The following is a 27,817-nucleotide window of genomic DNA, read 5'->3' as shown; positions in this document are numbered from 1 at the left end:
TAATGGGCAAAGTTAACCTGAAGAAAGGCAGAAAAAAAGGGAATAAAAAGAAGCTAGACTTAAAATAGCTGCATATTCAGGACCTTCTCACTATTTCAGTGGCATCTCTCCTGCCTCCTGACCCCTGGCATAAAAGCAGGAAGAATTCCACCGAGAAGCTGATACACCCTGGTATTAAGAGGGAGGAAGAAAAAAACCAAACTACACATAAACCAATGACTTCAGACTCCGGGACTACCTTGGTAGTCAGTCTGCTGGAACAAATCAAGGCAGATTTCACAGCACTGAAGTGCGAGGAGTGAAAGCAGTGCTCAGACACGACAAAAAATTGCTAAGTTGGTGTTGCACTGACTGTTCAAGTGTAGGATGGGGATGCTCAGACCACTGCATATCACTTGAGAGACCCAGCTACAAAAAATTATAAATAAATCTTAATCCAGTTCATTGCTCAAAGCCAGGAAAGGCCACTTTTTTTTTTTTTTTTTTTTTTTTTTGAGGGAGGGAGGGATTTGAGCCTGCTGGCTTCTGTGTGTGAATTTCTCTCTTCTTGGCAAGGGCTTTTTCTTTCTTTTAAAATCTGAATTAGAATAGCTGTGGTTTACAATGCAAGCCCAAAATCCAGACATCAGAGGATGTGGCTAGCAGCAGTGAACCCTTCGGCCGTAGATGCACAGTACAGCTGGCTGCTGAGCAGGAAAAATAACATAGGTAAAGCCATCTAGTCCTATCGCTGGGACAATCCTCTAATCGCTTTGCTCAGCCTCACAGAGCAAGTAAGGTGGATTTGCTCACGGTGACAACCTAAGCACCACACCCCACCATCCCCATACAGTGCTCTGATCCTCAAAAAGGCATTTTTCCTTTCTGTTATTTTATTTCAGCCTTAAGAAAAAGAAACTGCAGGCTCTTGCTGCTTCTCAATCCCTGAGCACAACTCGTGAAAGAAATAAATCTTGCAACTCAGTGCTTCTCTACACTCGGCAACATCGCTTTCCATGGAGGGATGGGACAAGAGATGCTCCAGCATCACACAGAACTTACAAATATATTCCAAAGGAATTGGACTGGGTTTCTACACTTGTACTTTAAAGAAAAAGAGCTACAGTGGTTCTTTAAAAGAACCATCTGAACGTGAAATGACCAAGCCAGCAAGAAAAATTAGATTTAGTGTTTATCTAACTAACATAAATCTTGTAAATTTTAATAGTGAGGCTGTAACACGCTTGAGGCCCACAAGGGAGATGAAAGTAGGGAAAAGGTTTCATGGAAAGGCAGAAGGGAGAAATCTGGTTTTTTAATTAGGAAACCAGAAGAGATGCAAGGAGGACTGTAACGTTAACATCTGCCACAATCTGCACTGCTACGGCAGAGAATGGGTAATTGTGTCTGTCTCTTAAACAACTATCAGCAGCGTCCAAGCCACGTGACAAACTTCCTAACTCGAACATCCCCAAGCACAGGAGTACACGTTCATGCTGAGAAAAAAAGGCACAAGGGGCGCAGGATTGCTCCAAACACACGACTTCATGGTGAAAATGTGAGTCTGAAAACTCCTGCTGGTAGCGCAAGTGTGAATCCCAGAACCAGGACCCTGCACAGAGAAGAAAAGTGGTGGCAGCAAGATCTGTCCACATCACCTTAGTGAAGCGGGAGAATATTCTCCCTGTCTTGAAGAACTGAGGCAAACAGGCTTTTAGCCAGGAGTCTGCAAGAGAAGCAATGGATCGAGCCTAGGTGTCTTAAAACACAGCCCAGCTGTGCACCCCTAGATCACGCCTCCTCTACCTGCAAAATTCTGAAAGTCTCATTTTGAACAAAAACTAGGATTTTTTAAAATTATTATTGATTACACGAAACAGCTATGATTGCAATATGCATATCAAACTTAGTAAGGTTGGGTTTTGTTGTTTTCTCCCTCACATTCCCGTTAAACCTGAAAGGGACTCCAGTCATTTTTAGGTTCACAAACCAGAGCAGACATTGGAGCTTTCACTCCTCCTGCCAGTGGGTGTCTTTTCTCTAGCACTAAAGAAGCACAAGGCTGCAGATTTATCTGAAAAACACATGAGTGGCATTTCAGCTGAACTGGTCATAAGGTTTCAGAATGAACACCTCTGCTTTTTTGGATAGGTTGCTAAAAGAGACCATTTCAGGCACTCTGCAGACTCTGGAAGACATTGACCTTTCTTTCCTTGGACTCAATTCACATTTTTCACTTCATGGTCATGTGGGATTATTATCTGTAATTGAAAGTAAAATTGTAGATTAAGGAAAAAATTTTGCACAAGAGCTCAATTATAATGGCAAATTCTGTGGCTGAGGAACTACAGAATATATTCAGTCCTTATTAAATGTTATTTCTGAAATGCATGTTAATTAAAGAAGGCTGAAGATGCAGGCTGGCTGGATGGAGACAAACAGAACAATCTCAGACCATTGCAAAGACAGTGTTTCCCCCAGTGGAGACAGACGGATGGCTAGTCTTACTCAGATTGCATCTCTTGAGAGGACGATTTATAATGTACAAGACAGGAGAAATTTATTTGCTAACATATGGAAAACATTTATGGGCTCTACTGAGGATCTGGAATTAAAGAAACACAACTACATACTGTTAAAACTTCTAAATGGAGATTTCATTTAAGAAATAAGCATATTCCCCTCAAGTCAGTGACATTTACTTCTATATACTTTTGTCTTCTGCCCTGTTAAGGCATGAATTTCAGAACAGAGGTTTATATTGATTCATATAGTTGCTGTAGGTCTAATCCACTGAAAAATCATTAGATGGCAAAGTCTTGTTTTGAAAGATATAACCCATGCTTCAGAACGATGGGTGGGGAGCATACGCCGTAGGGATGGGGCAAGGTACTGCTGCTCAAGTTTTGGTCTTGGCACCACAAGTTAACAGTGATGGGAGGAGATGAGGCTACAGACACCAGCCATGCTTCCCAAGCAAATGCTCACGTATCCACAGCTGCACATAATTCACCCCCTTAAAAACAAAAAACCCCCACCTTCTGGTACAAGTAAATGATCCTCCATTAAGCCACACAAGATCATACCCTGAGGGAGAGCTCTACCTCTGGGGCAAACCTTCTCTTCCCCATGTAAATAACTTGCTGGATGCCCGCAAGGGTTGCGTGCCGGCTGACGAATAAACAAAACTGATGATGTACAAGTTGCACGCAGTCATCATCCCACGGAGCAGTACTGAAGCTAACAGGATCAGGGACAGTATAAAAGCCCTGTGTCAATCAATATCTAACAGCCATATCAGGGTCAGTGCTTATAAGTAATGAGGCTGGTTGTTTTAAAGCCAGTACCATTACATTGGTGCAAACATCAGTGCTGATGTGCGAGACAAAGTTGGGGTGGCTGTCTGCAACGCAACATAAGAAATGTGAAGTTTTGGACCTCTGTAGTTGAACAGATTGAAAGATCTTCAAGGAGAGGCAGGACCTCGGGCCAAATATTTGAGGCAGCAGTGTAGCAGCGATGGCTGGGATTTTCAGAGACGGGTAAATGACTGATTAAATGACTCAATCATGCAGATGCTTTTGAAAATTCTGCCGCACGCAGTTAAGTTTATTCATGCATGTGTGGGAGAGGGGGAGGACTGTGAAGATTTTAATAACTACCTTAGGAAATAAAAAAGAACAAATGTACTTTCTCTTTAAAACAGAGCAAAAAACCCCCAAACCCGAAAAATCCACTGCTGTGGCTGGGGAAGAGAGTTTACAGGAAAGTCGTAAAGAAGTTTTCTGTGCAAGGATGACCAAATGGACTACGACACACAAGTCAAAAAGAAGTGCAAAGAAAGAATGAAACAGAAAGGTAAAAATAAAACATATCACAGCCCTATCAATTTCTTCCAGTTTAAAACCCCTCCATGCTTCAGTCTCTTATTTCTGGCTTATGCAGACTTCATACTCCACCATCACCTACCAGATAAATGGGAAGTTGAAAGCTTCAAAGAGCTTAAGGACTGCAGGAAAAGCAGAAACTTCATCCTGGGAAAGCAAAGAAGAAATATTGGGGGAAAAGATGCTCCTAAAGCCTGATCTTTGGAGTACAACACAGCTGCACTGATGTGACAGCTTGACTAACAGCACCACGCGAGTTACCATCATTGGTGAAGTCCCTCTCACGCTCTGGAGATCACACAACATGCAGCGAGAGCTGCCAGGCAGGGCACAACTCGAGGTGTGAACGTCCCCCTGGATCCCAAAAAGGTGCGGACCACAGCTGAGGTTTCCCTCCTTGCTAATCCTATCAAGTAGCTAGTTCCTCCTTCTCCACCAAGCATCCTACCCATAAATATCTGCACGGCGGGGAGTTATCTGTCACCTCCTTGGGGTCAAGTAGGGGAGAAAAAGTTTTGCAGTTTTGGCTCTTCGCTTTAAATGCAGGAGTTTGGGTGATTTTGATGCAGGTGGAGCACCATTCATCCAACTTTCCCAAGGTAAAGCAAACCTACTTAAAGGCAATAACTTCTTTAAAAAAGCACCCTACAAGTTTAAAAATCAACACTCAACCACAAGACTGAGCTTGTGGAGAAATTCAGGAGCGCTCCCAGGTCACTAAACGTCAGCCGGTTGGATTTAGAAAAAACAGTCTTTCCTATTTCCACAGGCTATTTTTCACTGCTTTAACACTATTTCCACGTCTAACCCAGTGAGAGCTGGCACACACCCACCCAAGGCACATTTCAACAGTGATCCCCTTTCTGACGAGCACAGAAGAGCCGCACGCACACCCATCCCCACCACCCATCCCCAGCAGAGCACGGCTCACCCAGCGACTTTGGGGGCAGAACGGTACAAATCAGTAAACCAGTAAACCGCTCTGGCTCCAGCGGTGCCTCCCCCCAGTCCATCCCATCCCAGTGCCTATAAATCACTCTTGGCAGGTAGTTGGGAAGCAGCTGCTAATGATAGCTTTGCTGTGGAGCAGGAAGTCACCTTTTAACCCTGCCTGCTGTTGTTTGTCTCCCGGAGCTGTGACAAAAGGACAGATGCGGACAACATGCCAGCCGCCAGGAGGATCTGGCCAAAACGCAGCAGGGAACCTGCCCTGGTCCCGTACCAGCAAAACATCACCCTCAAAAACACCTTTCGGCTTCGGGTGCTTCCCGGTGCCCATCTTCAAAATGTCGGTCCTCAGTTTTCCCTCATTCACCCTAAAGATGCTGGGAAGCATCCCAAAGGCTACTTTAATTCAGTTTGTGGCTGCTGCACTGAGGACGTCCCACCTTCCACCCTCCTGCCATCCAGTCCCCACCTGCGTCACGGGACAAGGAGGGCATTTATAACATAACTAACTCACACACACGTGTGCGTGGGGGTTCGCGATCGGAGCTGAGCAAATAAATTTAATAGACAAAGTATTCGTTGTGAGCGTCTTGTTTTCAGCTCATGGAATATCCACGATCGGATTACAATTTCATCCGATGTAATTTTTATTTTTTTTCCCCTCTTTTAAAGTGTGCAAGCGTAGCTGGGACAGTAGTTTCTTCTGTTTCAGAAAAGCTCCAAAACACATTTTAGACATTACCACAAACTAAATACGAGCAACTCACTCCTACTTAAGTCACCACTGGTTAGGTAGATGGCATGCTACTGTACCTTCCTCCAGCTGAAAAACACTTGCTTGAACTTTCTACATTTCATGCATAGGTGAAACACCTTTAAAGTTGGCTTTTGTTAACTCCCATTCAAAATCTCATTTCCTTGAGTATGTACCCGAGTAGCAGCCACCTATTTGAGCTTGTGGGAAGCTGCTCAAGGACAGAGAGAGGTATTAAGAGGTGTGTGCACCGCTCAGACTAAGCCATAGGAAATTTGAGGGTGATTATTTCCTCACTTCTAGCCCTGACAACACCTGCTCTGCCATGCTTTTCATGTGGCGACGGGAGGCCAACAGAAACCCAACCCATTCTGTAGAGGATATACTTCCATCAAATAAAACACACCCACTGGCCAAACACGATGACAGCTGGAAGCCAACCCCAACGCATAAAAAGAAAAACCCTTTCCAACTTGACCGTGTAAACCGGAGCATAATAATAATAATTCAAAGGGAGAATGACCTCGGGTGACATGTACTTACAGTGAAGACATCATCATCGCCGACCTCAGCCTCGTTGTGAAGCGTTGACGAGGAAGTCGTAGACCCTAGGAAATAAAAATAACAGCTTTTTAAACACATGACATTTCTATATAACTTTTTTCTTTTTTTATTAGGCTGGCAAACATTTGGATTCTCACAAGTTTGTATGTTGTAGATGTGTAAAAGAGCGGCTTAAATTAAGGAAGAAAAAGCCATCTACTTGTAGCTGGGTTGGAAAGGTAAAATCTGCAAGTGTTTCTTGACACAGAACCGCATGGCTGCCAATGCTAATTAACTACGTTAAAAATAGCAGTTACCATTTCCAATTACAGAAGACTTTCATTTCTGAAGAACGGTAAAGCTATGTACTAATCAGTGCTCGAAACTAGATCTTCAGCTGTCAAGAAACCATATACGAGTTATTCTTCACATGTTCCCTAAATCTCGGGGGAAAATGACTTTTTATTTAAAAAAACCCCCTCATTTTGACAATGAATAGTTAGACTGGGTTTCTTCTAATTTTGGAAGTTGTTATGTATTGTAAAGGTCTTCTCTGTTATCAGCTATTTCTCAGTGAACCACCTTGCCCCACGTAAGCAAAGTATCTGAATGGAGCTGAAATGTGTAAAACCATAGACAAGAGCAAAATACTGGGGTGCAGTTCTCACTTATTACATGCCAATCATCTGGAAAAGTGGGAAATCATATTGAAAAAGCCTTCCTCCAACCTCTTTCCCTGCCCTGGAGGTCTTCCCCTCCGGAGCCGCTCAAGAGCCTGGTCAGCACCCACACCACAGAAGGGCAGCGGGGAGGGTGGCACACGCCATTGCTGAACTTGGCAGTAAGTTTATGCTGTGGCTAAAAGGGGGTGACCCCTCTCCCTAGCCCTGGTCAAGGATCCTGACCCCCTTCCCGGCTGGCTTCACCCCCCATGAAGCTGCCAAGGAGGGTGGGTGCAGCAAGATGCTCTGATGGGGGGAGAAACACCAAGTCAAAGGCATTTTTTTGATGTAAGCCCACTGTTATACTGAATTAGGGCCACATCACATCCCTAACTAAAATAGTTGAACAGTTTGTACCACCTTCATTCTGGAAATTTTTTTTAAAATAATGTGCTTTATATAATGCTATCCACACCAGCCTTGGCTGCTCTCAGTTGCATCATCACAAAGATGTGCAGAGCTAAGTGCGAAAGCCCACTTAAAACACTAAGTAACGTGAAAACATTTGTGCCATTTGCTACATTAGCTTTAAAAGTAAAAAATCTAGACGCTCTACAGAGCTGCACAGGATTACTGTACTTGTGCACAAAACTTCTATACTTCTGATGCTACAGGGAACAAACTACCAGTTAAATAATAATAAAGCAGCAATTTCATGAAGTGAAGTTTCAAACGCACATGGTTTGTTGTCCTTAATATTACTGGCTAAATTTGATCAACCACGTGAATAAAAAATGAGCGATAAATGAAATTCACTGTCCGACACTGTGTGCATGAGCCAATTATTGTTTTTCATTCAGAAAGCCTTATTTGGAAGTTAAGGAGGAACACATTCATGAGGATCAGTCTGTGCTGTTAATGGGATAAATATAGATTTGCTGATTTTGAAGTATCTGAGATCCAGCAGAACTTGATTTTAAATACTTCCACTGTAAAATGGATCAGAAAGAGCAGAATAGGAGTTGCCACATACCAGCATCTCCAACATACTACTCAGTATAGATGAGTTATCACCTCCTTGAAACTTTGCACAATCCCGTGCCACTTACATAAAACATCACATTTAGGACTCAAAATGCTTCCCAGTTTTAGCAAGCAAAAAGAAAGCGGAAGGCCTGGCTGTAACTTCTTCACATTAATGGCAGAGCAAAAAGCCAGTGAATAAAGTAGTTGAGAAGATCCTTCCTCTAACTGATGAGGTATTTACCAGGACAGAGCCCTGGGGGATTAATTCTCTCCCAGTATCTACCATTTCCATGCTAAAGCAAGGACAGGGCATCCAGAACATTAAGCTGTCTTATGGAGCTGATGTCCTCAAAAAGAATACACATCTGTATATATATTTGAGCTAGTATCCTCAAAAAATAATGTCATTTGTATATAAAAATATCCCAGTCACACTGGGTGAGGAGGAGGAAGGCTTTGGACCACTAAGTCCCTACATAAAGTGGCATGGTAAAATAAAATAAAATAAAATAAAATAAAATAAAATAAAATAAAATAAAATAAAATAAAATAAAATAAAATAAAATAAAATAAAATAAAATAAAATAAAATAAAATAAAATAAATCAAGTAAAACTCCCATGAAGAATCAAATTTCATTAAAGTACTGAATTATAGCTGAATTATGACTGCCTGATTGCAATGAAATGTGAAAAGGAAAAATTTATGACAACTTCAAAGCATAGGCAATTCAAACGCATTTTTTACAGAAATAAAAAAACCCAAGAACACAACAAAGTCTTCAAGAACTACCATTCAACTAAGAGGATGCAGACAAAACTAATTACTGCAAAAAACCAAAAACAAAACAAAGTTTTATTCAACTCCAGGCAGGAATTCATATTGTGATTTAACAAAGACTCAGTAAGACAAGACTCGGCTACATATAAAAAGCCTGGGCTGTTTGAGTTGCCATCACTAGTGTGAAACCCAAGTCTATCAAAAAAAGCAGTATTAACAGACTTGATAATAATTAAGGGGGAAAGTCTGGACAGAGCAGGTTAGAGAGGATTGGAAAAATACTTGCACTGAAATCCCTTTTCTCCTTAAGGGATGAGAAAACTCAATTCTTGTAGGTAAGCTGGGGCTTGCTCAGCATAGAGTAAGTGCTGGCTACACTCGGGCGTGTGCACAAGAGATGTCCAAGCCCAAGAATGGATTTCAAACCCATCCCTCTTCCCAGCTCCGTGACTCAAAGCCCCTTCCCCACTCTTCCAAGGGTTGAAGTGGCCGCCGCTGTGTGCCGCGGTACCTTCAATGAGGTCCTCAATGGCTTTTCTCACTCCTCTGTCGAAGGCTCGAGCGTCAGCGGGGCTTTGAAAAGTGAGCCCAAATTTTCTGTTGTCGACTTTCCAGTGGTGGAAGGTGGGGTTCGCCTTCGTGTACACCAGGTCCTTCTTCACAAAGCACTCCAGCACCACCTGGGAGGGCGTGAGCCCCAAAAGAGGAGCAAAGTCACTTTTCCCACCCCAAGGACATAGTCGGCACCATCTCAGCCCAGACCCAAAAGCACGCCAAGTCATCTCACGTAGGGGAATATCCTTCCCTACCAAACGATGACTAATAAACACCAGACACTGTAAATGTTCTCATAACCACTGTGCATTCATCCTTTGCTTGCGCTCTGAGTAGGTACTTGCTCCCTATCCCAGGAGCCTACTTCAGACCCAACGTGGCACAGGTTACAGCGAGCAGGGGCTCAGGTGGAAGAAGAACCTCTTCTCTCAATAATTTTGCTCAACAGAAATTTTATCTGCCAGCGGCAGATTTAGGAGGTGCTGTAACACTCCCCTCACCCTTTTTTCCTCCCTCATCCCCAGCCAGGCAGTCATCTCAAGCTCTGCTGTGCCAAAAACCATCTCTAGGGTGATGCTCAGGGAGAACAGGAATGGCTTGTTAGTCTTACTCCATCCTCCAAAACCGTAAGCATGGCTCCCAAATAGTGTCAAAAAAGTATCCTAAGCAAAATAGTATTGCAATAGACAAACCATACGTGAAACAGCTTTAAAAAGGCAGTCATTTTGAAAGCAAGATAATTTCTGACTCAAATAATGCATTTTTTTTTCCCAAGCACTGAGTTCGCAGAGCCTGTGCAGGGAGTGCTGTTTTTAAGCTAGCCCATCTCTTCACAGGAGCGAATTTCAGAAGAATCAAATATATAGAAACAAGATAACAAACTATAACATCTAAAATGGACCCTGCAAATACAGAAAAGGCTTTACTAATTTGATTTGTGTGAGGAAAGAAGAGAACTCCTTTTTAGATAAAGAGCTACCAGGAGAAACCGAGTGCGTCAATTCATAAGAGACAACTTGTCTTCATATTCTCACTCTGCTCGTTCAAACCTTGAACGGCACGCAGCATAAATAATTCATGGCCATTTTAAAGGCTTGCACTGCATTACTCAGTGCAATGTGACTGGCTTCATGGGTTCTTTACACTTCAATTCACTTCTCACTTACCCCTGCTAGGTCTTAGAAAAAAACCACAGGCCCTTTTTCAATCATCAAAAGGGGGTCTTTTGCACATGGGATGTCAAAAATTTACCTGTGCCTTCCAGGTGGCAGCACGCCAACCTAGATAGCAAAAGATAGCAATTCGAGATGAGGATGGGTTTGTCTTGTCCAATCTGGTATTATTTGCACATGCCTGTTTTTTATGTTTTAAAAAAAACTGGTGCAAGAATACAATAGCAATAGATTTGGGATAATTCTCATTATAAGAACAGACAAAAGTTGAATTAGGGTCTATTACCAGTTTGTCTTTCTGCCTTTCACCATGGATTAGAAATCCACTTCTTCCATTGCCCTCCGGGTACGTGACCTTGCAGACGCCAACTCTACTGAGACCGCCTCCTTCTTGCGGCAACCATCCCCCACTGGAGTCATCTCGGGTCATAACCACAGCTTTGACTCGCACAATATAGCTGTCACTGCAATGGTAACAAAACAAAAACAGAACTTTTTGTGAGCATCACACAGTCTCATCAGAGCGTTTCTTCTTGAGGGCGGTACTTAGACAGCACTGGTCTGGTCTTAACACAGAATTTCTGCCCAAGATGGAAGTCCACCTCCATGATGGATGGCCTCAACCACTCAAGCCACCAAAGAGATCCATCAAACAGCAAGGAATGAAGCCGCTGGGTTGCCAGATGTCAAAATACAGATCAAACAACCCATGGTCCCGGACACACTTTCCCTCATGCAGCTGGGGACAGGGACTAAGAGAGTGGGGTGAGCCAGGCAACACCCCAAGGCCACCACCCACAGGGGATGCACTGGGGCATCAGGTCTCCAAAGTGTTGGGAGACCATGTGGAGCTCAAATAAACCACAAACAAAGTGGTTTAAGGTTTTTGTGATCAAATTAGCGAAGTGGGCTCTGGAAAACGACACTCAAAATTCCTCCGCAACTGGGATAGCCTTATGGGAAAAAACCCACAACTGTGGCTTCAGCTGGTACCTCAGATGACAGGAGATGGGAATCATCTCAGTTCAGGTCATCAGGACCACCCCACGTCCCTAAAAAGAGCTCCATCAGCATTTTAAGGGGCTTTCAAATGCAGTACATGATAACCTCACAAGAAGCTATTCTGGAAGCACCTGAGATTTGGGGGATAATCTAATGGCCCATCGCAAGGGGTCAAAAGAGCCCCCACAACAGGAGGCTCCGCTCTCCCTGGCTTCCTCCCGTACCCCTTCCACAGAGCATTTGCTGGGAACGTCACCAGGGAGGGCATCATTTGGGACCAGAAAGGCCACTACAGGACAAAGCAAAAGCCGTGCACCTTGCATGGACGTGCAACAGACTCCAAGCTGAAATGGGTTGTCCCCACCCCAGAGCTGCTGAGAAATACCCAAATTAGCTTTTCTGTCCTCACACTGCTGCTGAGTCCTGGCTCGGTGTAACCTGTCACGTTTTAGACATCAACCCAGTGACCGCTCAGGAACAGCGCTGACGGCTCTGATGCCCTCACAGGGAGGTCACCATAGCATGGTTAGACGTCAACTACGCACAACCTCAGCGCTGGCAGCTGCAGAGCTGCCAAGACACCCGCTAGCATCTGCAAAGGTGCCGCAGGGCACTCAAACCTCGGCAAAACCAGGAACATCAACAGGAGCTAAGAAAAAGGATGCACAATGAAAACTGCCCAGGAATTGTTCATTTCCAGACCACCAGGTTTGCTTACCAGGAGGAGGAAGCTCAACCCATAGAGGGCTCCAGGGGAGGCCTTTCAAAACGACAGGTATCAAATCGTTTAGGGAAAGAAATTCCTCCAGCATCCTGCACAACGTGACAACACAACAGGCCCTTTCTATCCAATATTACAAGTAGCAGTATCTTTCTTCATCCTGCACCAGGTAAAACTGCCTTTTCTTTTCAGACATTATTTTTGCATCACTTTTGTAATTCAAGTGCTAATAATTGAAGCCCGAGTTCTCCTTTCTCTAATACGACCAGATTTTACTTAATACCTAAGCAAGCAGCCTCACGGATACTACTCGAAGGTAGTTTTGAGGACAGACCAAGGGAGGCAGCGAGCATCTTCTGGGCAGAGGTGCCTTGGAGCAGCAGCTAATCTCTTCAGCAGCTAGACAGATCTCACAACACGCACGCTACAATTTTCCCTTCACAGGCTTTATTTTAGACACACACCAACTTTCTCACCAGACCTATGCAATGAAGGCAGTACACAGATGCTTAAGGTTCACCCCCTACTGCTCTGAAGACTTTGTACTGGTCGATAAAAAGCTTTTCAGCATACTCAGATACACGGCCCACACCACAGCTGACACACGCAAGGCATTCAACTGAGAAACAACATTTTTAAGAATATTTTTGCTCTTGAGTCCTTAAAGCAGCATCCTGCGACAGGAAACAGGGCAAGCGTGTCTATAAACAGATCCTGTTAGCTTTTTATTTCCTAATGAAAACCCACTTCTAGATTTTACCAGTGGCAACTTTAATCTCTTGGCTTCCTGATACTCAAAATTAAGAAAAATATTTCAGCTAATTTCCTACTGTGCAAAAATTGAGCTGCTTCCCTCCAAGACAATTTTTGTTTTCTTCTCTGTACCTTTCCCACATGGTCTATAAGGATTAGCAATTAACAGATAAAGAAAAAAGAAACCCAACTATATGTTTCTATATAGTTCTCCTGTTCCCCAAGGATCCTTTCTGGACTTATTTTTAACTTCTCACTTCTGGGGAACTCCCATTAAACTTCAAGCTCTCTTCTGAAGTTGGAGCTGCTCAACATGACCTTCCTTCCCATCCTCCTGCAAAAGTCAGCCACACAAACTGCTACTTCTCCTTCCACACTTGAAAATTGCCACTGGCAATACAGCTTCCTGCGGGATTTACTATTCACTTTTACAGCAGCAGCCGGAGCCTTCGGCTGTCCCAAAAGTAACGTCATCTTCAGTTACTTTGCTGCAGGAATCGCCCACTTAAAGGAAAACTAAGAAAGCTACTCAGTACTTTGTGATTTCTACCAATTATTTTTGTGTTTCCATCACCTCTCGGTGATCTCTCTAGGCTCATAATGACGTTTGAATACTAGTGGACGCCTACACATTAAATTCAGGTGCCCTGACTACTATCCCTGCCCATTATAATCACAATCCGGTGGGGCACAGAGCCACATGATTTTCATTTCATATCCAGACCTATACTGTGACCTATGGCTCTTACAGCCATCAAGGCCACTGATTTCACCCACGTGCCAAGCAAACATCATATAAACTGCATTTCTCCCATCTTGAAGAGCTACTTCCTTAAATATATCAAGCCAGAAAACCTAGTTTCCATCCCCTTAGAACAGCAAGAAGACCTCTGCTCCCCTATTAGAAGAGGACCTTGTGCAGCAGAAGGGCTCACCTTTAGCAAGGTAAGCAGAGCTCTGGCTCTGTTAATGCAATCCCTTGGCACGCTCTCCTGCATGATCAAAAGTCACAGGTGACGCTGCGCTCCCTGGAAAGCCCCATCCCCACTCCCACTGGGCTCCAGCCATAGGCACATGTCTCCCAATGTGCAACCTATGCCAAGGGACTTGGGAAAAAGAAAGAAAATAAATAAGGAAAGAAGGTGGTTAAGACGTCTTAGGGCTTGACGTCTTGGTTTAGTCACTGGACTAGGACTCAGAAGCTGCACATTGAATTTTCAAGGCTATGCACCGCTTCCTTCAGTTTTCTATGTCAAAATCTTGCCTGCCGTTTCCATCCACAAGCCTAGAATAGGCAATGCTTCTTTCCCTCATGCCAGTGTTGATAAATACTTGGGAGGGACTCAAATATTTCAGGTCCATATAAGGACCTTGCTTCCTTAGTGTAAAAGCTGTTTATTTTCTTTGCTATTTAATTTTATGCGACTGCACCAAGGCTCTGGCTGGTTGCAAGCATTCATAATCCTCAGGAGCAAAGGAGAGATCTGCAAATCCCATGTGCATGTCACTGCTGAGACCTTAGTGCACTGAATCAGCGAAACAACCACGTTCAAGTCATCCACCTGCACTTTTATCACGGCAACTGTGCAATTTGACTGTTCCAGCAGAAATGGTTAATGAGGTACGTGAAAATATTTGGTCCAGTCCCATTAATGAGATACCAACTGCTGCTGAGATTAGATAACTGAAGACTTTCATATAGTTAAAAATGAAACAGCTAAAAAAACCCCACAGTAGCTTTAGTTCCCCTCGTTTTATTGGCTTCTTAAAACTTTAAGACCACTCTAATTGTTGGGTTTATGGCCTACGTGCTACGCGTTTCATGCAAACTATTCTTAATTACACTTTTAAATGGAATACTTTGCTATCTTTACCCTACAGATTTGTCTTCAACAGCCTTAAAAGCTTGGGAAGAAAAGTATCTGCAGGGATTACCCAGCTGCATGGCAGCCGGCCAGCGTGTTCCAGGGCTGATTCAGGTTGTTCGCCCGCCCCACCCTGAGCAAAAAACCATAATGAACTTGGGGAGTAAAGGTAGCACAGAAAGCCACGTGCTGTTTTTATTGGAAGGAAAAGAGAGCCCTTTAAAAATTATAGCTCGTGGGTGTGCATATATATCTATTAAAAAAAAAAAAAAAAGGAGTGCGTGCGTGCGTATCTGGAGGATATTGAGAATTTTCCTAAACAAGAAGTGACTGAATGATTACCTCTGCAATAACTGAACTATGGGTGCGTTACAGACACACAAATGCTTTGTAAAAGTTAGGCTAAGATAGATGATGTTTAAGGTGGATAAAAGTGCTTTCTTCCAGCATGCATGAACTACATTATAAAATGCAGCTGACACCAACCAGTACTCTCCAACATGAACCACATCACTTACAGCAACCGCAGCGCAGCAAAACCAATGGGGGACACAGCCCTGAGCCTTGTACACCTGGCGTGGGCTTATGGCTACAATCCTGCATCCAGGACTAAACAGCAAATAGTTCCTTTGTTAGTTAAGGCTTTAATTTTGACAGTGTCTTTGCAAGAGGAAGGTGAAAATCCACAGCTCCCTTCCACTCTTCTTATCCACTTTGCTTCAAATGCAGCAACCGCAAATACCATCTGAGATGTCTAAAAATCCCAAGGGGAAAAGAAAAAAAGAAGTATTTTTTATCTACTACTTTTCTTTGAGTCACATTTAGCATCTAAAACACTTCTCAGACACCTTCCATAATTCAATAATATTTTTCCCTCTAGCCAGACTAGTTGACCAAAAAACTTAAAAACTTCCATGCAAAAGCAGCCATATGGCATTTCAGTGTTTTCCTCCCTTCTCAACTTTGCAGCTTACAAGGCCAGGAGAGATTCAGGTCTCAGAAAGAAAGGTAATTGCATATAATGGGTTTCAAAATTACGGACTGCTGTCTTTAATGCATCAGTGTTCCCAGATCCCAGATTTCAGGGAAGAGCCAAAAGGACAGCAAGAGGCTGAGAATGCAACAGCTGCCAAGGTTGGACTGTTCAGCTGAACTGAACCGCAGACACAGGGCGCTTAAAATGGATCCATGCAAATTTAACTTTACGATTACTGGGGCATAACCTGTCTTTGGCTGCGCTGGATGTATTTCATGGTGCTCTTACTTTGCCCTCTGTCCCTGCCCCAGCAACTCTGACAACTGGAGTTAAAGTCATCCCATTCTGCCCAGGTGATCGCGGCAAATTATATTGCAAGGATCCTCTCCAGAGTTCACCCCACAGCCAGGAAGCAGCAGCATTTTGATGGAAGTTATGAAAAACTGCTGATTTTGGAGTCCCACTTTCCTGACCTGATGTTTGGTTCATGAACCTTCTAGCAAGGGTGAAATACCAGCATTTTCTTCTTCAAAACCCTAACTTACCACTTTGTTAGAAAGAAAACTTCTGAGTGCACGGAGCCACAGCAAAATAAAGTTGGTATTTTGATACCATTTAGATTTCTAGTAGGTTTGAAGCTTTTTCATTATGTATCAGCATGAAAAAGCACCCCCTGCACTGCTCTGGTCAGATCCAATGTTAAAATGGAGCCTGCAGAAAACCATGGAAAACCTCCCAAAAGTCCTCCTTGTCTTCACCTCTGCATCACACCAGGAACACAGAACCACTGTATCTGCAACCCCCTCTAGTATGATAAATTTGCAACCTGTATTTTTCTGTCTTTCAAATCCAGTACTGCTAGAATAAAAAGGCATCTGAAAAATTTTGGTTTCCACCTGGTTGGAGTCAATACAAGAGAGTTCAAGCTCCACATGTCTTGCTCCAGAGATGCTGGCCGAGTCCTGCAATGTGCCTGTCCTGGGGCACTTCATCTTAAACCAATATTAACCTTACAAGCTCAATTTCAGGACACTTCTCTGTCTCAACAAAATGAGAAAACTTTGTTGGCATTTAGCATTTCCTCCCAGCTTTCCTCTGAAAACGGAAAGGAGTTTTCCCTTCCAACTTCCCAATTCATGCCTGGCTGCTGAACAGAGTTTGGCAGCACGTGTTCAGCTTGTATGCTGACCATTTCAGGGGCAAAAAGGGGAAAAAAATATTAACTCCAAGAACACTGTTAGCTGCAGCAGCGCAGATGGTAGAGGAGGAACATCCTGCGCCGAAGAAGTGCTCGTGCAGAATTTGGGGATCACCGCTGGTAAGTTTTAAGACATGCACAGTCCTAACCTGCACGTCCCATAAAGCATCCCAGAGGAGTAGTTCTGCACAAAGATCACTCAATGCTGGGGGTTTTCCTGCTGGCTGAGTGCTGCTCAAAATCTTGTGGGCAGCAAAAAACCCAACCCAGCAGGGTGATAGCTCCGATGGGACTGAGAGGGTCCTGGATGTGGCAGGGATGCTCAAAGGCTCATATGCCTTTGACCCTCAAAAGCTTGTCTTCCCATAGGACACATGGCCTCATGCAAGGAACACGGCTCCAGGAGGTTGAAGCAAGCCCAGAGTACCACCTTTTGACTGCAATTTTTCATTCCTTGATGCCTTTCTGTGTCTAGAGCAACCCCAAAGGCAGAATAAAGAGGGGCCTGGTCCTCCATGGCCAGTGCTTGGGTTTGCTTCCAGCACTGTAGCCCATCCGAAAATCCTCAGTAGGAAAAGATTAACAGCAGTTTTGTTTGTTTGTTCTTTCAGAAGGAAAAGGACTTCTCAAAAAAACCAAGACACCTGCAACAATCCAGCTGCCCGCCTCCACAACTCCCTTAAACACCGAGGCGAAGATGAACAAAAGAACCCTTTCACCAAAATGTTTGTTAAACATTTAAGGCTGATTTTACTGAGTTTACAAGAAACAGCTCTATCCTAACTCACTCCAATAGGATTTCATAATCCCATAATTATTTTAGATCCTTCCGGGAAGTACGTGAAAAACTAGTTTTAATATATATTTTTATATATATACATAATAGACATAAGGTAGCTATGCAAATTTTCTTTTATATATATTCCTTTCTTTTATATATATATATATATAATTTTTCTGGGTTTTGGTGGTTTTTTTTTTAAATGACACACACAAAAGCATTGGTTTCTGCTGTGAGAGTAACACAGCACATTTTTACAATGCAACGTCCCAACTAATTTGGTTGCACCAAACTAGGGGACAAGAGCAATTTTCTGCTGAAGACAGGGTCCTGCACAGGCTAGATGGGTTTCTTGGTCAGCATAACCTCTCCTCCTGCACTAGGCTTGTCTGGCGATCCCCACAAAGTGCCGTACATGTGGGCAAAACCCCAAACCAACCAGTAAGTGGCTTTTCAGGGGAAAAAAGCAGGCTTGCAAACATGCTGACAGGCAAGCGAAGATCCACCAACACAGCTCAAGCACACAGATTTTAAAGGCTATTCTCAGAAATTAGCTTAATACACAAACAATATTGAGTTAAAATGAAAGTTTAACTGCATCAGGGGCAGATTAATTTAACCCTCGTGGCCGCACTGAAGCATTTATGTAATATATTGCTGAAACTGTGTTAGAGCTACCAAAACCCGCTGCAAAAGTTGTTAGAAAAACACCCCCAAAAGTATCTTTTTCTAAGAGACAGCCACAACACCACTGAGATGCACGCTAACAACAAAACTTTTAATGAGCAACCGTTTAATAAAACCTCTTCAAAAAAACAGTGAACATCCTTCTTACTGGAGAATGAATTACTTCAGGACCAGCCTCCTCTCAGCTTTGCATGGTGACTCTTTTGTCAGTGATTGCAAGTTAGAGGTTTGCTGTTTATTAAAAAAAAAAAACCAAACAAAAAGAACCCGCAAAAAAATTTTCTTCAAAAATGTTTAATGGATCAATTCTGCAATAAATCATTACAGCAGCACATATCAGTATGTCTTGGAAAGTTGTATGGAGCAGCAAAATAAAAAAACCCAAACAGTTTAATAAAATAATGAATTTAAATAATTTACCCTGCAGCAGCTCATGAAGCCGGCATGCAGTACAGGCAAGAGTTGCACACTCAAGTCCTTCTATTTTTGTGCAAGGGTACAAAATATTAACAGATTTCAAGGAAAGCTAATTAGTACTATCATTTACTGTAATGAGAAAGGAAGTTGTTATTGCATGACAGATGGTATTTGTTTTATATTGCACGCCAGATAAGCAAAAATCGCATAAAAGCTTAGCCAGCCAAACAGGTAGTTGCAGGAGATCTGCATCCTGAATTGATTTCCCACTCCACCCCTCCTGAAAAAAAGCCACAACCAAGTTCTACCCCAATGTTTTTTCTAACATATACTGACCATACTCTGTCACTGTTACCCTGTTAGCTAATGAATGCTGGTATTTAGCAAAAATAAGAAGACTAACCATCACAGCAGCTGTATTGCAGCTTTCTAAGTTTTATCACCCTCCTTATTTTGTAAAATGAAACTAGAGATTTGATAGCGCTCGCCAAAACTTACAGAGGAATGTAATGGAGAAATCTATTCAATTCACAAGACGACGCTGTTCCACGTGACCCTCTTCCCCATCCAATGAGTTTTTGCCGTCACGCTGTAGACCGCTGTGATGCCCACGATGACACCAAAGGTGTCAGCCAGACGAGGTATCCCATTACTCCCATATAACATCACATTTTTCAGATTAAGTGCCACCCATCCTAATGCAGCCATATTACAGTTTGAGTGAAAATAATGCAAGGCATGTTTATCTTCAGCTACAGAATCAATGATACTCCAGGACATAAAAATAAATTATTATGTATACACATACACTGTATTTCTGAAAAATCTGAAGTTTACAAAGCAAAGAAAAAAACCACCAAAACCCTTTGCTCAACCCAAGTGGTTTGCATTTTCCCCCACTCTCCTCCATTTTGATGAGTGTAGAATGCAACTATATTTATCCCCCTGTAAACATCCTTCATGGCACGTACGATACAACTACAAAGGCTAGACAACAATATTTTGCAAACATAAAAAAAAATTCTGTGACTCAATTCCAGCTGAATCTATTTCAGATGAGGGGGCAGGGAATAAGCAAGATAACTATGGTCTAAAATGTTTTTATCTTTTCCCGTGTAAACACGTTTAAAAAAGAATAGAATAAAAGAAGACATTCTTAACCACATCAAAACCAGCATGCACACCGAGTTTGCTTTCCAGCTCTCTTTAACCCCCCCCCCCCCATCCACAAAGTGTCCATGGAGAGGGACATCAAGGGCAGCAGCTTCCCAGGCAGCATCTATTTTCCTCTCAGTATTTGAGGAGGGCGCACATGAAACCATTACTTCTGAAAAAAATGTATATGTAATCATAAAAGAAAGCGCGTGTTTCACAGAAGAAGTCATACATATTCACTGATAAATTATACGCTGATTTAGAAAAGATTCAGAAAGGCTGTGGGGGCAGGTGGAGGAAAAAAGCAAGAGTAAAAAATATGAAATTATACACCGCGAGAACACACACACATACCTGCTGGGGGATGCCATTTCCTCTACATTTTACACCCCGATTGCTCCGTTTTACCGTCATTGCCACTACCAGCCTCCCGACCGGCGCTGGCTGCCCCCCGTCCCAGCTGGCTGCTGCCGAGCGAGCGAGCGGCTTCCCCCCATGCGTGATTCAGTCTCCTTGAGGGATGTGCTGCATTGTACCGCGTGAGTCATCCCAGAGGTATTCTGCGTATTACAGCCCTGGCCCGACCATTACTCATTCGCAACATCCTCCCCACTCCGAGAGCACAAGCGCACGCACCGACCAAAGATCCTTGCTTCCCCACCCCGGTTATAGGCTGGAAAAAAAATAAAATAATTACGATACAACCGCCATAAACTAATAATGGGGGCGTTCAGCAGTGGCTGACGGAGCAAACGCTGCAGCAGACCGGCAGGCGCGTCGCCCGCGCACTCAGGACTGCAAACAGGTCCAAAGTTGAAAGCAGGCGTCATCTCCGGTAACCCCGGCTGCGCTTTATTCCCCAAAAGCTGCTAACGCAGCGCTGGGACCAACAGTCCAAACAACTCATCAGCCTTGGGGGAAGCACTCAGCCTCCCGACGTGCCTATCTCCATCGCAGCTTTTAACAGGATTTTAAATACTTCCAGTTTGCAACAAGTCAGTATTTATAAATATCAGCTATAGGTATACTATATATAGATATATATAGGTATACTATACCTTTGCAGGCAGCCCACACAACCAAAATGCCAACACAGCAACACCCCAACGCACGAGCTTCGTTTCAGGCAGCTGGTCTCAAGCGTTCTCTTGCTACTCAAAAACTTTCATAACAGCTTTAACTCCTCGCTCAGCCAGTGTGTCCCCCTCCCAAAGTTATATGATCATCCCTAAATGCCCTCTAATTTTTTTAAAGCAGAAATGTTGCTCAAGAACCGCCTTGGCACCAGCGACAAGAATAAAAATTGTGACATTGGGGCTCTGAAAGCAGCTGCTAAAAATACTTCCCCGGTTTCTGAACTAATCTACACTGATGATTAGGCAGGAGCCGGGAAGAAAGCTAATTTAAGTGTTTCCAGGCTCAGCTGATTCTGCCTTCCTTAATCCAAACTGTTTTAACCTTGATTTGGGGCAAAAATCCCTTCTTCCCAGGATGTAGAACAGCAGCCGAGGTGATGCTGCCTGAAAGCATCCTTTAGGAAAGCTGCATCCCCATTTTACAGACATAACAACCTAAAGTCACACACGCTCTTGAAAACTTCAAGCTTGGACCACAGAAACACCAAGCTCAAGACCACCGAGGCTTGAACCCAGTTTCAGCGCGCAGACACCAGGCTGCACAGAGGATGCTGAGGACATCCTGAGTCACAAGGACAGAAGCATTTGTTCGTTGCTTCTCTCCAGCATCCAGCGAGGACCTGTGTAGGTGCAGTTGCAGGTACCTATTCACAGCTTAGCTAGATTTTGTCATGACACTGGAATCAAGCTACAGCCCAAAGCCATGCAGAAGGCCACAGGCAGCATTTTAAGTTTGTTATAGTGGGATGAGGTGAAGCTATGTTTACCCAATTCCAATATACATCATAAAAAGGTCCTTAATTTAATTGTCAAAGGGTACTCCGTTTTGGTAGAAGTGCATTTGCAACCACTGGGTAACTCATTAGCCAGTCAGAGCATTGTGCCATCTAAGTAATTAAAAAAAAAAGTATTTTTAAAAAAAATTTTAATTGCACATCCCCAGTCCACAACTCGACCTACCCTGACGCGCCAGGATTTGCTGCCTTGCCTTCTTCTTCAGGCTCTGCAGCAGCACTGCTTTTACCCTCAAACACTTAACACAGCACCCATCAGCTCTGTCCTCAGCTGTCTCCGGCAAGAAGTCAGCACACAAGTCCAAAGCAATGTCAGCCAGAAAAATTAAAGAAAGATGCCTGGCTCTTTTTGCTGCAATTCCAGTTTCTAAAGTTTTTCTCCCGAGGGACAGGGGAAGATGAAATTAGCCTCCCAATATAAGACAAAACTATCTTTGAATAAGTTGTGTTGTAATCATGTTTTTGAAACAGCAGCTTGAGCTGTTACATTTCCCCAAAGCTTCCCTGTTTTCTTGCCTTCCCCTGCTCCACAGACCAGCCCACCACTGGTCCTCTTAGAAACTCAAGGCACAACACACAGCAGGACTTCGGACTGAGCATTGACATGAGGCAGCTTACGGAGGAGCAGCATTAACACATGATTCCAGCATTACGGGTCAAAAGATGGGTTTACACGGAAAAGCCATCACGCTGTAAAGCTAACACAGTTTTGCAGCTGCTGCAGGGTAGCTCTCAGCTCACGTGGCTGGGTTGAGCCATGACCCGGGTATTTTCACAAAGTCTCCTGTTTGCTGGTGTGCTGGAATCAGGGGCAGGTAAGGAGAAACGCTCTGTGTGTGAAAATGCAAGACACAAAAAAGCTGTTATAAACGTTCCAGCATGCTCAATCCATCTGGATCCAAATAAAGCCCTGGCCTTCAGTCTACACCAAGTTGTTGTATCCGTCAAGAAGAACCACCACCACCTAATTGAGTTGGCTTCAAGCCCTGCTACCAAGGGTTTTCTCTGAAGGGAGGCGGATATCAACTCACCAGATAATTGTGAGCATCAACTGAATCACTGGTTGGGTTCTTGTTTTTGCAAATGTTCTTTAAACTTAAGGCTAAGCTAGCAAACCTCAGCTCCAGGGTTGGCAATGCTGCTGCATTTTTTAACTATTATTATTTTTCCCCTTAAATACTGCCCTATCCACTCAATCTTTGCACACCCATCCCTGCTATCTTGGTGCTACAGTGAAATATCCTCCAAAGCTTTTGTGCATTTCCTAGCTTGGGACTGATGAGCTGCCGCTCTAACACATGAACACTTTCCCCAGTTTCCAGCGGGATGCATCCTGCCACTGGGTTTTGCTATTAGAAATCTAAAATAAACATTGCAACTGGAGAGCCAACAAGGCGGTGGATCCGTTTCCCGCTGCCTGCCGGCCAACTACAAGCACGGTTCAAAGAGCTGAGACTGTGGTTGGAGCAAGAGGAGACCATTTTCACAGTAGCTGCTGAAGTATTTGTGATTAAGACAATGATACTGAGTCGCCTTGTTAATGCTGGTTGTATTAACGGGCTGAACTTCTTGCAGCACAGCATGAACACAGTGCACAGGACCAAGCTCTCACAGCTTGTGAACCAGGCAAAAAGATGTTTCAGCACATAATTTCAGTGCAGCGTAGGCTCCCGAGTGATCTGCAGTCCCAGGCCCGTATAGGACACCCTGAAACATATAATGTCTCATCACCTGGGAACCTACCTTCGGTACAGCATTCAAAATTTGCTATAGCAATATTACCTAAACATTGCCTACTGTGCCTTGTGAGGGGTAAAGAAGGTTGGTTTTCTCCATTTTTGTTTTAATTTTAAAAAACCCAAACAAAAGACCTTCTAGACATGGTCAGTGCAGCTTTTTAGCCAGCACTTCACAGACACCCATTTCATTCATGCTGTCTGTGTTGCCCACAAAGTTTTCTTGAATACAGCATTCAGTTCGAGTCATATTGCAGGGAAGAGCTCGAAGTATAGCAGAAATAGGAAAAAGGGCAGAAAAGTTGATCCTTAGAAATGACTTTAAACTTGTTATGATGTGCTTGGGGCTGCTGAACATTCAGGAGCACTAAATGCTCCTCCCCACCTACCATTACCACACTTTCCCTATTTTCCATGAAACTGGAGTAAGGCTCTCCCATTCTGCACACCTCTGCCAGCACAAAAGTAAGGTACTATTAAAAGTACAGCTGTACAGCGCTTCAGGAGTTGAGCAGTCTGCTGGGGGATAGATGGTCCATAAAAGCCCATGTGGGACCAGTTCTGGTCACAGCTTGATTCTGGTCACCACACACCAAGAGAAGCGTGGTCAGCAGGTCAAGGGAGGGGATTCTCCCCCTCTACTCCACTCTTGTGAGACCTCACCTGCAGTGCTGTGTCCAGCTCTGGGGCCCCCAACATAAGAAACACATGAACCTGCTCAAGTAGGTCCAGGGGAGGCCACAAAGATGATCGGGGGGCTGGAGCACCTCCCCTGTGAGGATGGGCTGAGAGAGTTGGGGGTGTTCAGCCTGGAGAAGGCTCCAGGGAGACCTTATAGCAGCCTTCCAGTACTTAAAGGTGGCTACAGGAAAGGTGGGGAGGGACTCTTTATCAGGGAGTGTAGGGACAGGACAAGGGGAGCTGGTTTTAAACTGAAAGAGGGTGGATTTAGATTAGGTAAGGAAGAAATTCTTCACTATGAGGGTGGTGAGACACTGGAACATGTTGTCCAGAGAAGCTGTGGCTGCCTCCTCCCTGGCAGTGTTCAAGGCCAGGTTGGACGGGGCTTTGGGCAACCTGGGCTAGTGGAAGGTGTCCCTGCCTGTGGCAGGGGGTTGGAACTAGATGAGCTTTAAGGTTCCTTCCAACCCAAACCACTCCATGAATCTACAATGTTTCTGCTTATGCATTTCTCAATATAGACTTCGCTTGGAAGTTAAGCATCACTGAGCATGATGCTTTCCTAACACAGATACACCCGAGTACTCCAATAAAACTAAGGAAAGGGGAAAGCTGCAGTATATTTATTTTTTTGTAGACATCACCTGATCCAAAACAGAAAGGATTCGTCCCTTTTCCTTTTTGCAGTTGGTTCTGGACTGTGGGAGCACCTTGCATTAATGCCCAACAGCAATTGATTTGCAGCTCAGGGCCCAGGCTGGGAGGCCACCATCCCAGCTGGACTAGTGCAGGCTGTCCCTTTGGCACCAGATCATTACACACAGTACAATCCCAGGTCCTAGCAAAGGCACACCTATTTATAAAATTAGGGATACTAAATGAACACAGCAAGTTTGAGCAGCATTTCTTTGTCATTTCAAACTATGCAAACCAAGGCAACTCTTCATGTATCTGTTTAAAAAGTCCATCTCCAGGTGACTTGACAGCTTGCAATAACCATTTTTCTTTTCTCGGTGCTTTAAAGCTTAGGCCTTGGACAGACACGTCATTCTCATAGATGAATGGACCTTTGTACATAAGGATGACAATAAAAATCAACCCCAGCATAGATGGGTATTTCCATCCAGGACACAGAAAGGTTCTGGGTGGAGGCCATGTGGGTTTAATTTTCCTGCAGACAGATCAAAGGAAAACTGCTGAGAGCGTCTTACTCTACTCCAAATAAACATCCATGACCAGAAAAGAGGTTACACAAATGACATGCACTGAGCTCCTCCACACCGGAAAAGCCTCATGTGCTTTTCTTCTAATTAAACCCTTCCTCCATAGCTCCTAATTGATACCTGGACAAACAGCTGTAATACACTCCAGGAAATCTAACCCTGTACTTTGCTTACTTGTATGACACAGACTTGATCATCACAGAGCAGACTGAAAATTTTCATTTTCTTGATTAAAAAAACAGTTAAAAAAAGCTAGTAAAAAAAGAAAAGACCTTCCTCCTCCCCCTTTTTTTGTGTTTAAATACTTAGCTCAAAGGAGAGGTGCTTTTGATGTCCTGCCTCTCCACAGTTTGCATCCGAATTTGCATTTTTCTTGCACCAGTATCGGTATCTCCTAGACTGGCCAGACGGCAGAGCTCAACCACTTCTTTCATGTCATCTGCCTGAAGAGCTCCTTGCCTCTGTGAGCCAAGATCAATCACTGCCACGAATGGATTCACACCTCTGATCCCCCGAGAAAACTGATCACTCACAACACAGGTTGAAGAGCTTGACTTTGCTGGTTGTTTCTAAATCAAACTTTTGTTTCATTTCAGCCTTAATCTAGACTGCTTAGTATAATAGATGCTTTACTGCATAAGATCTCAAGTGATGAAGAATCCACAACATCCCTAAAAAAAATACGTATTTTTTTTTAAGTGTGAATCTTTTAACTTCTAACCACTGCATCTTTGCTTTCCCTTTCTGTAGGACAAAAATCTTTTCCATGCAAGTACACTCAGACTAATTATGTGTACCCCAGGCCACGTATATCCAGTTTCTTGTCTTCACTGATTTCTTCTTTCTAGATTTTAAAACATCTTTGCTGCTTTTTCTGAGGGTTGGCGCTATCTCTCGCAAAAGCCCTTATGCCAGGACTCAACACTCCATGCTCAAAGCACCTGCAAAGGCAGCAAGGTACAGCAGATCAAGAGGCAAGCACCACAAAACCTTTACCAACCTGGATTTCTAAATCCACTGAAAACTTCCATACAACCATATTGACCAGCTCCAAGTTCATACACTCAAGCTGACGTTGACTGCATGTCCTTTCACTCAATTCTCTGTTTTGCTGGGGTTTGACTTAAGTCAGTCAGCTTAAATTTTCAAGATCACTCTGCTTCTCTGTAAGTGTTAGTAAAACATCTTGCCCTTAAAATGTACCTTGTCTGGCTCTCCAGTACTTGTGTGAACAAGCTGCTATTTTATTGACTTAAAGGAAGGTGGTTAATGCTTATGATGCTGCTTTCATCTTCAGTAGCATGGGAATTATTTTATTGTTCGTTTAGAATAGTGATCCACAGCCTGCCTCTTTTGAAGTACAGAAATCATATGGGGCAGGTTTCCCCTCCTGCATAGAGTACTTCAAGCTTTGCCATGCCTGCCCTGTATCAGGGCATCCAGCATTAACAATTATTCAGCTTTCTGATGTTATTATTTACATCCTATAGCAGCCAGAGGTTTCTCACTAATACCTTCAGTTTCCTCCAGCCAACTGTGTGCATCTCCCAACCTCTACTTTGTTCTCCCTGCAGCCAGCTTTCCTGTTTACATCTCTGCCCTGGCTTCCCTTGCAAAGCTGAAGGGCTTTGGAAAAAGCACAAACAAACAAGCGTTTCCTCAAGCTGCAGGCAGTTGCGTCTCTTCCTACCAGAGTCCTTCACCCAGTCACAAGTGTCCTTTGCATTTAACAGCTTATATTTCCTGCGCTCCGTTCTAGTAGGCAGATCTTTTAAATGCTAGAAGAAGTGCCTGCTGAATGTATCACTAACAAGAGCAATTTTGTTTGCGTAGGGCAGAGAAGTCAATCAGGGGAGATCACCTCGGGGTCATCCTATATTCTCATGGGTGAGGATGAGCTGTTCAACACACTGCACGGCCGTGCTTTCACGCCAATTCCTTCAAAAAAGGTTAAGTTTTGGGTACATCTGCCTAGGGACTGCCAGAGCCCTCTGGCATATCTGAAGGTAGACGGTGAAGGAGCTTCTCATCCTTGTTCCCATCGGGGTTTTTAGTGCACTCTCTGTCAGCTAGGAGCTGCAACCTCAAATCTTCTGGGTTTATCGGGGAATACCAGAACAACAAGGCCACACACAAAACAAAAAAAGCTACTAAGCTTAGAAAATATCTAGTAACAGCTTATGCAAGTCCATTCATTTAACAGGCCATGACACCCTGCTTAAAAACATCAAAAAATGATTACTGAAGAAAAGCAACACTATCTTCTTGTTGGAGATCTGTGGGAAGAAAGCATTTACTTTTTGTCTTTGGACAAAGCCCCATCTATACTATACGTTGCCCACCTCCAATAAATTATTAAGGTTATGTCTAGAAGGAAGGAAGAAGAT

The 27,817-nt window shown here is 43.7% G+C and overlaps 1 protein-coding gene across 1 annotated transcript in view; it reads right to left on the bottom strand.

The window, feature by feature from the left end:
- Window positions 1-27,817, bottom strand: part of SPRED2 (sprouty related EVH1 domain containing 2) — a 66,187-nt gene that overhangs the window by 17,432 nt on the left and 20,938 nt on the right. Inside the window, exons 2-4 of the mRNA XM_074817280.1 lie at window positions 10,592-10,769; window positions 9,090-9,258; window positions 6,112-6,176 (exon numbers count right to left, since the gene is read on the bottom strand). Coding sequence (XP_074673381.1) covers window positions 6,112-6,176; window positions 9,090-9,258; window positions 10,592-10,769 — 412 coding nt within the window. The remainder of the gene's footprint in view (window positions 1-6,111; window positions 6,177-9,089; window positions 9,259-10,591; window positions 10,770-27,817) is intronic.

This window comes from Strix aluco, chromosome 3, assembly GCF_031877795.1.
Source record: "Strix aluco isolate bStrAlu1 chromosome 3, bStrAlu1.hap1, whole genome shotgun sequence".
NCBI classification, from domain to species: domain Eukaryota; kingdom Metazoa; phylum Chordata; class Aves; order Strigiformes; family Strigidae; genus Strix; species Strix aluco.
This window is presented reverse-complemented; position numbering and strand designations above follow the sequence as displayed.